The 16,628-nt window shown below is 39.0% G+C and overlaps 1 protein-coding gene across 5 annotated transcripts in view; it reads left to right on the top strand.

The window, feature by feature from the left end:
• The window catches only part of LOC109632040 (CUB and sushi domain-containing protein 3-like), a 205,402-nt gene that overhangs the window by 33,880 nt on the left and 154,894 nt on the right, over positions 1-16,628 (top strand). For all 5 annotated transcript variants that reach the window (XM_069537722.1, XM_069537721.1, XM_069537718.1 and 2 more), the window contains exon 4: positions 12,250-12,444. In XM_069537722.1, coding sequence (XP_069393823.1) covers positions 12,250-12,444 — 195 coding nt within the window. The remainder of the gene's footprint in view (positions 1-12,249; positions 12,445-16,628) is intronic.

The following is a 16,628-nucleotide window of genomic DNA, read 5'->3' as shown; positions in this document are numbered from 1 at the left end:
CCTCCTCCTCCTCCTGCCTCTGATCCATTTGCTGCTTGTCTGCACCTTTCTCTATTATTTCTTTACTTTCTGTTCCCTAACCTTCTCCAGCTCTAACAGGCTGACCCCATCCTCTAAGCTCGCTCCTCCCTTCGCACGATGTCCTTTTCCATCCCACCTTTACCCCCCTCATCTCCCCACCTGCCCCAGACCTGGCCAGTCCAGGACCTCTCCCCTCTCCATCTGCCCATCTGTGTTCTTTCTCTCTCTTTCTCGTGTTCTGTTTCTCTCCCTCTTCTCTCCACTTCTCCCTCTCCCTCTCTCAGTCTCCAGTGGGTGCCTGTAGTTGAATTTGGTCTTGTTTTTCTGCCTCCATCTTTTGCCTGTTTTATCATCGACAGAATTTCAGATTTTGATCACATTTTGTTACACATGACAAATATTTCCCTTTACCCAGTACTGAGGAGTAATGACGACAGTGGAGAGTGTTTTCCAATAAGGACAATAGGTACAATCACACTTTTAATTTAGTGACCATGTGGTTGTTGCTGTGTTGTCACATTTAATGTGTGGTAGCTGTATGGATTAAGGATCGTAGCCAAGGCAGTGATATGGTTATATCTAAACCATAACATATACAGCTCAGTTTGTTATGACTGTAACTCATTCTTTAATACCCTGGTGTTACTACGCTGTACACAGTGCACAGCATAAATATTTAAAAAATAAGTGTCATGGTATTGCTTACTTAAGACCTCTATAGCGTGTCCCCAGAAGTCTCGGTATGATGGTGCTATCAATTTTAAAACAGTGTGTTGCCAACATATTGTGTGTTGCATAATATCATTTTATAAGATATGCATATAAAACACTACATTTAATGAAAGTGAGGTGCAATTTAAGAAAGGTGAGATGATTGTCCTCTAAATTGAAAAAAAACAATGGCAGTGTTAGCTGGTGATGGACAAATGGAATTATGCAGTTAAAGTACATGCACAGTGGTGCATATTAAAAAGGGTTAGGGTTAATCAGAAATCATGTACATTCCTCAAATCAATATTACATAAAAGGATTATTTTTTCCTATTCTCTATTGTTATTTATATCCTTTTCACACATTTGAGACTGTGGGAAAACAGAGATGATAAAAACTGCTGTTTCTGGTGCTATTTTAATTTTAAGAGGATTAGCTGCAAGACAGCAAAGTGAAAACAAAATGTTCCATGGAACTGTCAATTCAGTTTTATTTTTATCTTGTTTACTGGTTTTCACTCTATCATGATTCTTATGAAAATAAAAGGTCAAGGAAAACAATCTGATTAATCTTACAATAAGGTCACGTTTTCAGTTGTTTCCTGTATTCAAAATCACACGCACTCATCAGAGTGATTCCTGGGTCTATTGTGTGAATGACACATTCAGTCATTGATACATAGACTAATAATGGAAAACAATGTGGAAGTAATCCAAAGTACTCTGCAATCTGTATTGAACTTTATTTAAAAGAAAAGCTCCCAGCTCGGCCGACCAGCTTGACAATCATCATAAATTTCCATTGTTTTCATTGACAAACCCTTATGACAGACACATAGGAATTGCAACACATTCATCGTTGCTTTCCAAAATGTACTCATTTGCAAACCCTTGTAACTCACTGCCATCGCTCTATATTTTTCGTCCTTGTTATGCGGATGCCGTTAGTTACATTTTACTCATGACTGAAAATGTGTGATTCTTGTAGTCTCTCAGAGATGATTGAGTCAGGACTAGAATTAAGTGGATTTGAATCTGCATACATACTAAGGACACAGTGAAGGACACATCCAGATGGATTCTAATTTGTTGTCAGCCTGTCAGTCTTTTGTTAAGTATGTTAGAAAGAAATCCAGCGCCAACTTTTCTGAATTTTATTCCTGATTAGCGCTGACTTTCCTGCACTGTCACGACGCAGTCAGCGTGATCTTGCAACCTTAAGCATGGCCTGAAAGGTCTGTGCTGTATTTATTAAGGAGCTGAGATATGAGGGCTTTTCTACAACACAGCCAAACAATAGCTAAGAGTGGCAAGGGATCGAGATAGGCTGCAGCTGCCCTGTACTTATTTCGAGCTCAGGGTACCGCTATCTGCTTGCCCTTTGTTGAAGGTTGTGTATTTGCTACAAACACATTTCTGTGCCTTTCTAAAACCTGTCACAATGCCATTTCAACCTGCCTTTCTTTGGAAGAGTCTTAAAAGACAGCTGACCTGAAAAAATTATTCCGTCCCTTCTCAACAAATCATTTTATTTGTCCCTCTGTGGCGATGCGGATGGTCCTCCGAGCTGGAAAAGTTCTTATTCTTACATGTGTGCTTGCGTGTTAGCATTGACATGTTGTTTACCAGATGCTGTGCCCTGTGATGCAACATGAGTGTAGTCACTCTTTTTATTTATTTATTTTTATGCCTGCATGAAAAAATCCAGCTCAGCAGCCACTCAAGCAGCCCGCTAAGAAGCCAGCCAGGCAGGAGGCTCCTGTGGGGAAAGTGTACTGCTTGTGTGCTCACAAACACTGCCACTCCGTCAAAACTTCCATCTTCTTCAAAGGGCTACAGAGTCATTAGATATACAGGCGAAATAAATAGCTCAGCCCCAGAGAAATCTTGCACCCAACTACCTCATTTACTAGTTCATAAAACTCACTCGTTACCACGGTTGTGAGGGATAATGCAAGACAGTCTCTCTTCTCCTGTCTGAATGCAACTTAAGGTGAAAAATGCAGATGACAGCCTTGCTGGCTGTATTGATGCCCTATTAGCATTCAGTTCACATAGCTGATTTCTACTCAGTGTTTCACCGCATTAAACAACTAGCAACAAAATGATGTTGTTTTTACTGAGTTTTCTTTGCCGTTCAAAATATTATTGTGTATTTTGATAAGCACCATATGTGTTGTTTTCAACCCAGCTTTATTTTGAAGATGAGGTGATTCTTTGTGAGATTAAGTACTCCACTGTATTCACTGTTGTTTGCATCTCTTTACCCACCCCGAGGTGAAGTTTGTACAGGATTTCATTCGATTTAGCTTCAGCCCAGCCCCTGGTGTTTAGGAGCAGCTGTTTTCCCAAGGTTCGGTTTTATCAACACTTTATTTAGGGTCCTCCAGACAGCAACACTTGTTAGCTCAGGGCTAACACTGTGTCTAAAACACTTGATTTCTTTAGGGGCTTCTTCAAAGCCTAATAAAAGTAAAACTCAATGGGAGGTGTAGACTGTTGTTCAAAGCACTACTTTTTTCACACATTTGCAGCTACTGCAGTTCCAATTGAAGTACAGTATTTTAGTTTGCATCAAACAAGAGGCCTTATCTGAAGCAACTGCTTCAAATAGCTGAAACTATTAAATGTGATTAATGTAACTCAGATGTTTTGCTGTGAATTAATTCTAGGACCATGTCTGTCTGAGACATTAGTTATGACTTTCCATACACCAAAGGGCAATGAGTCAGTGCTGCTATAATTACAGATGGGATGCATCTGTTACTTTTTAATTAGGGACCTGGGGTGAGTTTCTCAAAACAGTTAATTGCAAGTGATTATTTAGTTTTTTTCTTCTATGTAGTTTTCTCAAGAACAACAGCCACAGACTCATGATTATTGCCATGATGATAATTACTACTAGTCAGTTGTCAGTCATGTTGTCAAGTGGGGTCAAATTAGTTATTCCATAAATCAGAGTTGCATGCATATGACCATTCACAAAAAAGCTTTGCAATTAGCACCACACTTTTAGTTTTTTTAATGTCAGCCTTTACTGCACCATACCTTAGATAGTTAATTTTCTTGGTATCACATAAAATCATCCTGGAAAAATCAAAATTTCTTTGGGCAGAGTAGAATCTGCCCGATGTCCCTGGGACATCTGGCAGCTGAATTTGGACTTGTGTTAATGGGAAAGCTATGGTTCACCAGTAACAGGCACACAGTGCATGAAGTTCTGACTTTTCCATTTTACTCTTAGTCACAGCAAATCAGGTTAGAAAAAAAAGAAAAATATTATTACTATTCAAAGGACATATTTTTACACACTCTGAATATTCACTAGAGGAGATGGTACCAATAGTTTACATCAAAGTCTCTAATGGGTTCTTTCCTCTGTTAGTTTTGCATTTTTTCCATTTCCCAACTTGGTCCTGACAGGCCTCCATCCCATTTGGGCGGTGGTAGTGGAGGCAAAGGGCGGTAATCCTGGTAAATAGAGTGCTCTCTCATGTAGTCACATGAGATACATGGTCACATATTTAACAACTCTACTCTCAGCATTTCCCTGTGGTATTAACTACTGTAGCAAGTGGTTATCTCAACATTTTATCTCCACGTATATTGCAAAGAACTCATGTTCCCGAAAACAGGAGAGGTAGGCGGTGGGGGAGTGGGATAGAGAGGGTAGAGAGTGGGAACACTTGTGTAACTGTTGTATTTAATCACCGTCAGACAGGTTGTTATGATGATAATGATAATAGTGATAATTATAGATGTGATAATGCTATTAATAACGGTACTAATGATAACAGTACGCATTAAAAATAATGGAGTTCCACAGTAGTCTGGGTCTATAGCAGCAGGTTCAGAACTAATCTGAGCACCACACACCATATAAGAGGAAAGTTTTAAGTAAAACCTAAAATGTAGAGAGCATCTGCCCCACATTGGGGGCTGGTTTCACAGGAGAGGCACCTAACAGCTGTAAGCGCTGTCTCCTGTTCCTCTCATGGAGACTCTAGAAATCACATGTAAGCCTGCATTTAGAAAGAATGGGGCGTCCTATTGGGATAATAAGGTGCTGTAAGTTCTTTAATAATTGAAAGAGCTTTGGTCATTCAGAACTTTGTATGTAAGGAAAGGATTTGAATACTCTTCTGAATTAGGGAGACTATGCAAAGATGCTAGTTATATGCAGAGGTGGGAATAGTACTCACATCCTTTACTTAAAGGTACAGTGTGTAGAATTTTGTGATATGTAGTGTTGAAGCTTCATGTTGCAGCTGAACACCCCTCACCTCACCCTCTCCTTCCAAACATTAAAAAGAAACTGTGGTAGCCTTTAATTGTCATAAAAACTCAAAAGGTGTTTAGTTTGTCCAGTCTGGACTAATGTGAAAACATGGCAGCCTCCGTAGAGGGGGTCCCCTTGATGTAAATATAAAGTATTTAAATATAAAGAGCCTTTTCTGGGGTAAAGAAAACTATAATTCATACAATTTAGATGAAAGGAACTAGTGAAAACATCATGAGGATTATTCTACATTAAATTTCTGACAATAGTTCCCTTTGACCTAAATCTTACACAGTGGACCTTTAAGTAAAAGTAGAGATACAAAAAAATAACTCTGGTAAAAGTACTGATTCAACTCCTTTACTCAAGTAAAAGTAAGAAAGTACAGGCTCTGAAATGTACTTAAGAACATTTACAAAATAAAAGTAAAAACTAATTTCTACCTTCAATGATACACAATGCCTCTTTGCAAAATGAAAAAAGTTGTAGGAAAACAAAATAGGATAATTTTACTCTTTTGTTAACAAACTGCACAGAGCTGGTACAGAGAGAAGACATCACTGCTGCCAAATTTCAGACAGAATAATAAAGACTGAACCCGAACCAAGGTCCTGCATGAGCACCTGGATAATTCTTTACAGGGAATAAATAGATGGGGAATGTGCTGGCTTTGATTAAGTCCCTGCCCTTTGTACACACGGTCCGTCATGGCCTTGGTGGAGCACCGAGAAGATGATCAAACTTGACTATCTAGAGGAAGTAAAAGTCGTAACAAGGTTTCTGTAGTTGAACCTGCGGAGGGATCTTTACCGGTACAGCTGCTCAACCTCTGTCGACCAAGGAAGCACTGCCCCCCCGACAGCACCTGATGATAATGAATTACAGTTTTCAACCTCCTTCTGAGAAAGAAGGAAGATTTAGATGTTCTACCTCAGAGGAAAGCTTGCAATATATGGATCCACATTAATTTTCAAAGGCTTAAATCTGCCATTATTTAATGCAGATGTTTCTATGCAGGACACGATGGAAGGGGTGTGAATGGGTTTAGTATTTAGTAATAATTTGAATAATTTGCTCTGGCTTTTACATTTATCAGATCTCAACCCAACTGATGTGTTAAGATGACTGTATACTCCAATAGAAATGCTTGCTGGATGGTCTAACAGCATGAAGCCCCCTGTCTTTTACCTCAGAACCAGAGAATAGAAAAAGGAAAATCAAAGTGCTATTGCATTGTTTTCATCCAGTCATTATTATTATCTATTTTTCCTTAAAATAACAGCTTAAAAAATCATTTTGATAGTACCATGACTTGTAAAAGGGAGAACGGTGCCTCCTTTATTCCCACTGTGCACCCCAAATGCCTGCTCTTGCACTATGTAATTTTGTGAGATCTCCCAGGAGAGATGCCTAGCTGAATCATAGTCTAATGCCCAGGAACTTCAAGCATAATGCTGATCTGTAGAGCACTTAAATAGCTCTAGAAGTTATTAAAAACAAGCATCTGTTTAAAATTATCAGCAAGGAAACTTGATTCAAAATTGAGTTTGTTGTGTTTGTTACCGCAAGGAAGTTTGGGGGTACCGACTGTTCAACCATATTTCAGCTCAGTGAGTGCAGACAGAGCTCCGGTCAAGCGATTGATAGGCTTTGTTTTCTGTACATGAAAACCACTTAACTGCTCTGACTCAGAGCCCAACAGAATTAATTACCACTTGTGGCTGCAGAGGCTGCTGTCACTCAGCAAAAGTTGCATAGTGTTGCTTTAAGCCCAGTGATTTGCCCAAAGTATTAAACAATTCTGCTTCAAGTAAAGTATATCCAGTATGCATGTCTGGGTGATGTCTTAATGCATTTTTCTCTAATCCCAAACCAAGCCATTTAAGCTTGAGCATCTGCCGGTTTTCTTTTTGCTGCAGAATACAGCTTTCTGAAGGCCAGCATTAGAATTGATGAATACTGACACTGAGTATGTGCTCACGATAGAGATTGAGAATAGTAGATCAGCTACAGTACATTCAATCCAATTTAATGATAAGATCATTCCTGACATTTACAGTGCAGTGTGTGATATATTGGTTCTACAGTACCTGACCTCATTTTCCTCTCGACATCATTGGCACAGTTCTTCACCAACAAGGTGTCCAAGAGGAGCTTGCCAACATGGTTTAGTTTTTTTTTTTTTGGCCTTTGAGTGTTAAATAGCTCGAGCACTGTATGCCTTTGGTACTCTCCTGTGACTGTTACCATCCTTGTTTGGTAAATGTCCAATTGCAGATTATTTGTGGGCGTTCTGAATAAATGTAGTTGCACACAGCACCAGGCGCTCACCAGTAGATTTCTTTTTTTTAATGCAAATGTTTTCATCTCTGCAGTGTGCTGAATTTTAAATTCACGTTGTCTGCACCAAACTGTAAGGGCTTGTTGTGGTGAGTTTTTACATATTTGGATTGCCTGTGATATGCTTTTTCACTACACTAATCTGGTATTTCAAATAAATAAAATTCAATTTCACAGGTTCCCTGTTACTCCCATGGAGACAGATTTGCTATTTGTTGCCAAGGATCATGCTGTGCCATGTAGGGAAGCATATTCATTGCAGCCTGTATTACAAAGCTAGATTTGATAACAGTGAAGAAGTGCTGCAAAATAAAACAACAGATCAGTACATTACATTATTGTATTTATTTGTTTAGGGATTGGTTAACAATCTGAATATTGAAGTCTTTCCCTCAGGGTTTATATGAACCAAATCTATTTAGATTTTGTATTAAATTTTTCTGACCATACAAAATTGTACAATATGGTAAATGCATGGCACATAGACTTTGTGCACAGCACCATGGCTTCTTTGAACTGAACCTTTGTCAGTTAACCTCAGGCATGTCACAGAAAGCAGTCTGTCATGTTTACTCGTCTGCTACTGCAAAGTACTGCAGCTTCATATGAATGTAATATTTAGTAGTCTGACTGTCCCTCCTCGCCGCTGACCTCTGCGCTGGTCAGATGTCATGCAGATACCTGCATGGAATCTTAACTTTGTTTTTCACTTCTCACCCCCACATCAGTTAGGGTGAATACCACGTTCCGGTAATATAGTAAATAAGACAAGTTTTGCTGACACAAGATAACAAACAATAGCCCAAGACAATTTTGTCATAAGTCACTCTCTCAGACACACCGTGGGTTTGGGTCAGCAGCTTTCAGATATTTGCACCAAGCAAACAACTTGATGTAGCAGAGGACAGCACATAAGCCTGAAGAAAATACTATGGAAACACCCTTATATAACAAAGATCAAAACCAGATCCTTCTGTTTCTGCACTCTGCTGTGTCTTGTCAACTTCAGCCTGATCATGTTGCAGCTCCTCTCCTTAAAGATACAGGCTGAGCTCAGAAAAAAGAAAGGTTGGAAAGATTCTTTCCCAAACACATATAAGGGCATTTGGGGGCGGTGACCAAGTCCAGCATTGTTTTGGTGGTGAAAAAATAAAATTGCAAGAATGTAACACCGCTGGAAAAATGGAGTTTTGTTAGTTTTAACAAATCAAATGTCACTGTCAGGGATGGCATTCTCCTAATTGAACTTTCATTCATTTATCAGTGATTTAATCTTACAGACTTTGATTGTCCCAAACCAGCTTTCCTACCTTATTCCCTTTGCCGTGTTCATGAATATAAACAGCTGTCAGTTGATGCTGAGGTTTTATATTACACTCATTATATTCCATATGTATATAGGATGTGTATATGAGCATCTGCCTTGCAAAATTGATTAGAAATTAGAATTCCTGGAAATTGCGACTTCACAGATGTCCATCAGTGAAATCAATTTCATTCATTTACACATTTTGCGGACGATTTTATCCAAAACGATGTAGAATTGATGGACAGCACTAAAGCTCCAGTACAGCAGACCCTTGGAGTAAGTGCTAAGGGCTAAATCTGCTCAATAAGACAATGTGTAGAGTAAGTGGGACAAAAGTGCAAAGTAAATGCTAGTAAGGCATGTTATGTTGTAAGAGGTGTGAGGGACAGCAGGTGCTCTCAGAAGAGATGAGTCTTCAAGAGGTTTTTGAAGATAGAGGGAGGTTTGTGCTCTGAAAGCATTAAATAGCTTGTTCCGCCATTGGGGAACCACAGATGAGAACAGTCTAGACCATGATTGCCTTGTGTGTAGGGATGACAATGCCTGACATCTCGTAGAGTAATGCGATGGCTGAGAAGGAGCATAAGCCTGTATCCCTGAAGATCCCAGAAGTTTCTCTGTTGGCAGCCATGAGTCACCTGAATTCGATTCTGTTGACCAGTGGAGTGATGCATGCCCTTTTAGGTTGATGGAAGACCAGACATGCCGCTGCATTCTGGACAATCTGTAAGGGTTTCACTTTGCTTGAAGGGAGGCCTGCCAGAGCCCTGCGGAGGCTGGACATAACCGTGAGATAATAATAAACACGGACTGTACAAAGATCAGGATCTTATGTATTCCTTACTATCTCTCTCTGTCTATCTATCCATATGTCCATCTATCTATTCATGGAGTTTTTGTTGGTGTAAAAATGGCTTACTGTATTCTGACTTGACCATTGGAACAATTCGCAGCAAACAGATGATGCATATTAAAAATAATTGTCATTCAGAAGCTGCAGGGTGGAAGTACCTTTTCTGTTATCATGAGGACTGGATCTGATCAGACTAACTGGGGTTTATTGATCAAAAATCCAGAAAATGCATCAGTTTTGGGTTAGTTAAATATATCTTACAAATACACAGTCTATGATCACAATGACATTTAGAGTTTTTTTGCTGTTTTATTTGTGGTTTTTAAAGAAATGTGGGTTTTTTTAAACATACAGAATCCATTCAGTTACCTTTGCATTTCCAAATTTGTCATGAGAAATTGAGTAAAGTAAAAAAAGTCTGCAGTTGTTTGCTCTTTTGTAGAAATGGCATGACAGCTCTCAAAGAGTGAAGCCAATTGCTTCCAACAGCCCTGATGACTACTGCAGACTTTCGACTCTAAATGACGGCACGATGTCAGCTCTTGTATTGGATATATTTTGGCTTTATTTTTGTATAATGGCAGGAAGTGGAAACTTGTCATCCACCTTAAAGTCTATGATCAGTGACAGCCATCTTGGTTGTGTAGCTGCACAACTAATTGGCACTACAGTCACTGATATCAAACCGCCCAATTTTAGGTAAATGGTTGTTATTGACCCATACTGTGGTGGTAGGAGCAGTTGAACATTTCTCTCCTCTACATATTTAAAGCTTGGTGAAAAGGTTGTGTGATTTAAGGGCTCTTACTTGCTCTGTAATCACAAAACTTATATCTATATTTACAGTGCTTTACACCTAGTAGTCAGAAGGAAAGGCTATGGTCTGACCACAAATGAAGCCAAAATGGATTAGAGTCAGTTTTTCCAGTACATGTGGTTCAGGTTTTAACACTAAGTCTCATAAAGGTTTTGAAAACCCTCTGTGAATGCGTTGCATGCGTAGATAAACTATTTTTGAATCTATGTGTTACGTTTCATATGGTCTTATGTTATGTGTTTATTGCACATATTTGTACAATTTATTGGTTGGCACTACTCCTGAGGCAAAAGAAGACATTGATGTGTTATTGTCCTGGACCGCAGATTGAAATAGAAGCTTTGCCAAAATACCCTGCAAATGTCCAGTCTGCACAAAATGTATCAGTGGAGACAGAATTATGGAGGTTTAAGAGGAGAGGGATGTACTGGAAGATTGTGTTCAACCAAAAGAATAGAGTAATAAACCTCTCTAGGCTTGTTAATCACAGCCTCTGGTAGATGTTTATCAAAATATCTGTCAGTAGTTTACCAATGAATACATTGATTTTAAATACTTTGGCTCTGTCAGCATGAGCACAATAAGACAGTGTTTTCTTGTGGAATATTTACACTGGAATATGACATCTTTAAAAATGGGTCATGCTAAAGATTTGGAATATTATTGCCATTTTATTATTATTTTTCATTGGTACTGCTGTTTTGTGACATGCAGTACCTTTCCTGTTACATCTGTGCCATGATAAGCATGGTGATACACAAGGTAGAGAAATAAGGAAAGAAAGAATAGAGGTTGCAGAAAAGTAATGGAGAAAATATTAACTGGAAAAATAGCCATGTCATTCAAGTAAAATACATGCCTGCTGCAGATTTACCCATATTTCTGCTGTTACCGTGAGTTACAGAAAAAGTGCATCAGAAAAATGAATGACTGGAGATGCAAATGAAAGATATTATTTATACCAATATAAGAGATCCACGTTAACAGAGGCCATTTGACATGTGTCACTGACAATAGGTCATTTTTAACATTCAAAAATCTGGTGCATATTTACTGCCGTTATATTTTTGTGATGAGGATTTTTTTCAACATTGAAATTACTTGCTCCTCCCCAATTATTAGGCAGAGTGGCCACTCAGAATTCTACTTGATTATAGTCTGCAGAGGAGGTGTAATGATTCCACAGTCTCATATTGCGATACAGAATGATGGAACTGTGACATCCGATGGCACCACTTCAGGTGCAGTCTGTTCAGCTCTCTCAAAACAAAATATTTGATTTCACAATTAATACTGGAACACATGACAGGCACAAAACTCATTATTTTACTTACAGTTAAGTCAAGCTGTATATTTGACGATCATTATTATACTTAATGTGTTAAAAGTTAGGTTAGTTCAGATAGTTCAAGATGGATAACAACTCTTAAATTGCAGACTTGACCGACAAATTCAAGTAATCAGGTCTCATTTGCATTTGCGTTTTAGCTCCTCCTACCATCTTTAGCTTTATTTATTTGTATGTTGTGCTAATTTACTTGTTTTCCCTGGATTTCATTGCTGCTCCCAGTTATAGATTTGTTATTTTAGTGAACTCTTAAGAAGATTGGTAAGACACCAGAACGGCACAGTGCTCCTTGGACCTTACATGTTATCATAGTCTCATATTCATTTAAGCTCCCCAAATATAATTGGGCATTTGAGTAGCAATGACTTAAAATGCAAACTTTAGTAGCTAATAAGACTTGATTAATAAAGTTAAAACTACTAAGACATATGTTGAAATCTTTCAAGCAGCCAAAATGGTGAAATGGCTTTGCAGTTATGACTAAAGATAAAATAAAGGAAAAACTGGTATATATCATGTATAGCAAAACATAGTTATTCAGAACAACTTTGTCTTCTCTTTTCATTTCTCAGAGCTAAGAAGCAGCTCATGTGGAAACCCTGGTGTTCCATCCAAAGGAATACTGAATGGAACTCAGTTCAACGTAGGTGACAAGATTCGCTACCGGTGTGTCACAGGCTATGTCCTAGACGGACATTCACAACTCACCTGTGTCACCAATGCAGCCGGGGTGTCAGTGTGGGACTTTCCTGTGCCAATCTGCAGAGGTAAGGATGTTTTATCACTGAAAATGAGTTACTCATTATTTTAACTGCATAACTTTTTCTCCCAGCTGTGCAATATGATAAAATGGTGTCATGAAGAACATGATGTTATCTACATATTTTTGGGTTGCCCCCCAAATTTTGAATGACAAGATGATAGATTTGTTTTGTCTTTTGATTCCATTTATTTCCTCAAGTTAATTACTCACAGTTTGGGTGACTGGATGATTGTTCTGCACCACAGATATAGCAAAAGTGGCACAAGTCCTCATTAGATAAATAATTTTGCAAAAGGTTGGAATGATTTTAATCACAGTGAAGTAGTTGATTAGAGCCTCGGAGTCTGGAAAGGTTAATAAAATATTTATTCCTGTGGAGGAGGTAGCTTAATACATTATTGCTGTTAGCAGGAGTCATACATCTATCGTTGCAGTGTTTATGCTGTGCTGTGACTCCACTGAACACTTCTGTGCCTTTTCTTTGGAACACTTACAGGTCTAGCAAATCTGATCTTAACGAAGAGTGGTGGGTTCGATGACCTGTAAGAAGGCAGGACAACTGCTGTCTTACTGAGGTCTCGGTCACCTCTTCTCTCAGACTGAATGGGTAGTAACACCAGGTTACTTGAGCTACGAGAATAAAGGCACATAGTCCGTTATTACTATCTAGAAATGTTGGACAGTGAGAAATGAACCCAGCCTCACTTTTAGTTTATTGTGGTTACCCACCATCTCTCAAAACACGAGATGGAACAGTTACAGACTGAACATACAGACACAGAAGGGAGAAGAACAGGGGGTTTGAAATGAAAATGCCACATTATTCTGTCATACCAACTCATGCAACTGCAGTATTTACTGTTACTTTTTATCCTGCCTGGCAGATTGAAAATACTGTGACTGCTAGCAAATGAGTATGGCAGGGTTATGTTGCGGAAACGTTTTGATTGTAAATTTTTTGTCTACCTCAGGACAAATGAAATCAAAATAAAATGGATCATATGGGCTGTTAACCTTGTTGCTTGTGAATGTAATTAATTTTAACCTATTATATATTCTTCAGTGAAAACTGTCTGTAAATAGGGGATGGAGGATATTACAAGTCTGATCATTTAAAGTGCCTGGTTTCATATCTTGGAGTTTTGGATAATAATGCACAAAACCTAAACATCCAATATATGAAAGCTCTACTGCAAAACCACATTTTGAATGAGTATTTGCCTCATTTAACATGCACTTGAATACTAAAATATTCCAAAAACTTATTTGAATGTACAGCTACTGCCAGGATCAGTTTACTGTGTTACCTATGACTGGAACTCTTAAAGAAGCTGTGCAAATTGTTCCAAAAAGCTCCTTCGCTTGACCGTCAGGAACGCAAGAGAGTGAAGCACATGCTATAACATACTAAAGGTTTTGCTGGTATCTGGTTTATGAATGACTGATGTGCTCCTGATACCATGCTGTTTATCCCATGCTGTGATTAAATGAAACCATGTCACAGTAATGCAAATAATCCGCACTTGAATATGTAGAGGCATTGTGCAAATGAGAGTGATTTCCTGCATTTTGTGATGACGTGCACAAACATAAGCAGTGTATAGCGTATAATTTAACAACAATTCTTTAGCTGTAATCACTTGGAGCAGCTAAGCATAGACAATTTTGGTTTAATCAGTGCTACAAGCTTGTCTAAATCTCCTTGTGGATATTTTTGTAAATTTGTTTTACTCAAGAGAACTGTTTAGGTAAAGAGATGTAGGTATTTATTGCAGTTTGGCTGAACATCAAACTTGTGATGCACATACTCCCAGCAGGCAACACCTTTTCCTTTGCATTTGCTGTGTCAGCCTCGCTTTCCCCCAAATCACCTCCCAGTAAGTGCTGCTGTTATTTTTAGAGACAGCCACCCGATCATACAATGTCCGCAAGGACAAATAAACTACTATTAGGTAAAAGCTCTTAAAGAGAAGGTTTGAAAGTCATTCTTATATACTCATCATTTCCTTCCTATCTACCAGAATACTCTTCCAACTGTAACAGACTTAATGTTTGTTATAGTAACATGACAGAAAACACATATCACAGGAACACTCACGTACACTGGGCATGAACGTGTCATTGTAAACAGAAATTGTGTGTGCCTATGTATTCAGGAATTGTGTGTGCCTGTGTACACAGAAATTGCTCAAAATAATAGCTTGTTTTCTAAGCATGTAAGAAGTTTTATCATTGTAAAATTCAGAGTTGAACTGCACAACAAGCAAAGCCAACAGACTCAGTGATGCTTGTAATTGATCCATGTTGCATTCTACACTGGTAGCCGAGGCAAATGACGGATAATACCTCCGAAAGAGGGTCAAGTGATTGGAGCCTGACGAATCAGCAAAGTTTACTTCTTGACAAAAAAGACCAAATCAGCAAGAGGTTGTGAGAGTCTATGTCACTGTTTCCAAACATCTCAGTTTCTGCCCGTCTAGACTACAATGCAGCTCCAGAGTTTAAAACTAAAACTGAGCTAGCCGTGTTTCCAAAGTTCTCTGATTGAGCGACTCTAAAACTCTGGAGTTGTGTGGACACCAGGCATATTTGGAGCAGAGTTGATGCATTTTCAAACAAACCCTGCAGGAATGTGGATGGAGCATTACCTAAGTTTCTGAATTTTAATGCAAGTGGTCCCCCAGCGTTAAAAAAAATAAGAGGAAATATGAAAAAGGAGTCAAAGTTCTCCACCTCCCATCTTTATATACGATCCCAAGAAATCTCAAAGCCAGCACATCATATTTGTTCATGCTAACTTACTCTACAATGCAAAGCACAACAGAAAGAATATGGTTGAGCATATGTTTGAGATACAGCAAGCTTGGAGGGAAACAAAAAGCTGCAGATGGAGGGTTCCTTTCATTTGAGGATGGTGTTAGCCTTTTGCCACGGGCCAGAATCATGACTTTTTTCCGGACATGGCTCTCATTGAGCCACTCTCGCTCTCTCGTCTAAATCCGACCTGGATCCTGTATGTGGGCAGATGGTGCTTTGATCTTATTTCCACAGAGATCCTGCCCTTTCTGCTCGTCACCAATTGTTCACACACTAAACACACACACAAAATCTCTCCCCAATCCACCGTCCACCCCCCACTATCTCCCAACACCTTAGTCTCTCAGCCATTCTCCTCCTTTTGTTAGTATTTTTCTCTCCTTTATCTTTTTTCCAGTTCTCTTCTCCACCCTTCCCACAATCCAAAGTCAACTGTGTGTTTGACTGACAGACCGAGCTATAGGCAAGGAAAAACACAAGTGCAGGGAGACATACAATAGCAACTTCCCATACAAACTGCTGTTTGATCATGAAGTTGTATACAGCCCAAGCTTGACCAATATTGAATGTCATTACTATACCGTGGAATTATCAGATATCCATTTATTTACTGGACAGAGCAGCCATATTTCATTTAATTTAAAGTGGTCTCTGCTGTGCTTAGCCTGGAGGCCACGCATTGAAGTCAGTATGACTAAACTGGTTTAAGTTAGCATTTCTTTTTCGTATTTCCCCCACTACACAACAAAACACTATTTTCCCTGTAGTTTTTGTAAGGCTAACCCAATGCCATATGATATCCCATTTAGATCAGCCTTAAAAGTGTGTTTATCCTGATTCACTGTCTCTTTTAAAGAAAACATGAATGGTTGAAGGACAACTGACAGCAGTAAGTAGAGTGTAAGTGCAGGGGTGTTGTAAGTGTAGTGTCAAAGAGACTGAAAAACTGACATAATGAACCAGACAGGATCAACTCTAAGCAGAAAGGCAGTGAGATGGAGAATTAATGCCTATTCTAATTGTAAGATGCTGCTGCTGCTGCTCCTCGCAGGGGCCCATTTCGATTCCCTCCATCTGAATTGTCTGTGGACATTCATTAAAAGGCAGTGAGAGAGCAAACAGGGACAGTGTGGTAACATGAGAATATGGTCTATTGACACACTGTTATTCTTGTTGCCAGCTTCTGTCCAACAGAATAAGAAAATTAGGCTGCATAGACCATTCAAACCATTTCCATGTCTGGGAGTCTGACTGGTTTAAACACACAGTGCTTCCTCAGCACTCTACTACACAAATTGAGAATTAAAGTCAGAGCATTTGACGTTCCCAATTGCCCATGGCAAATTCTTTTTAGTCCAAGTGACTGCTGAA

The sequence above is a fragment of the Paralichthys olivaceus genome, chromosome 13 (genome assembly GCF_024713975.1).
Source record: "Paralichthys olivaceus isolate ysfri-2021 chromosome 13, ASM2471397v2, whole genome shotgun sequence".
In the NCBI taxonomy this organism is placed as follows: domain Eukaryota; kingdom Metazoa; phylum Chordata; class Actinopteri; order Pleuronectiformes; family Paralichthyidae; genus Paralichthys; species Paralichthys olivaceus.
Note: the sequence above shows the minus strand (reverse complement) of the source record. Positions and strands in the feature narration are given on the sequence as shown.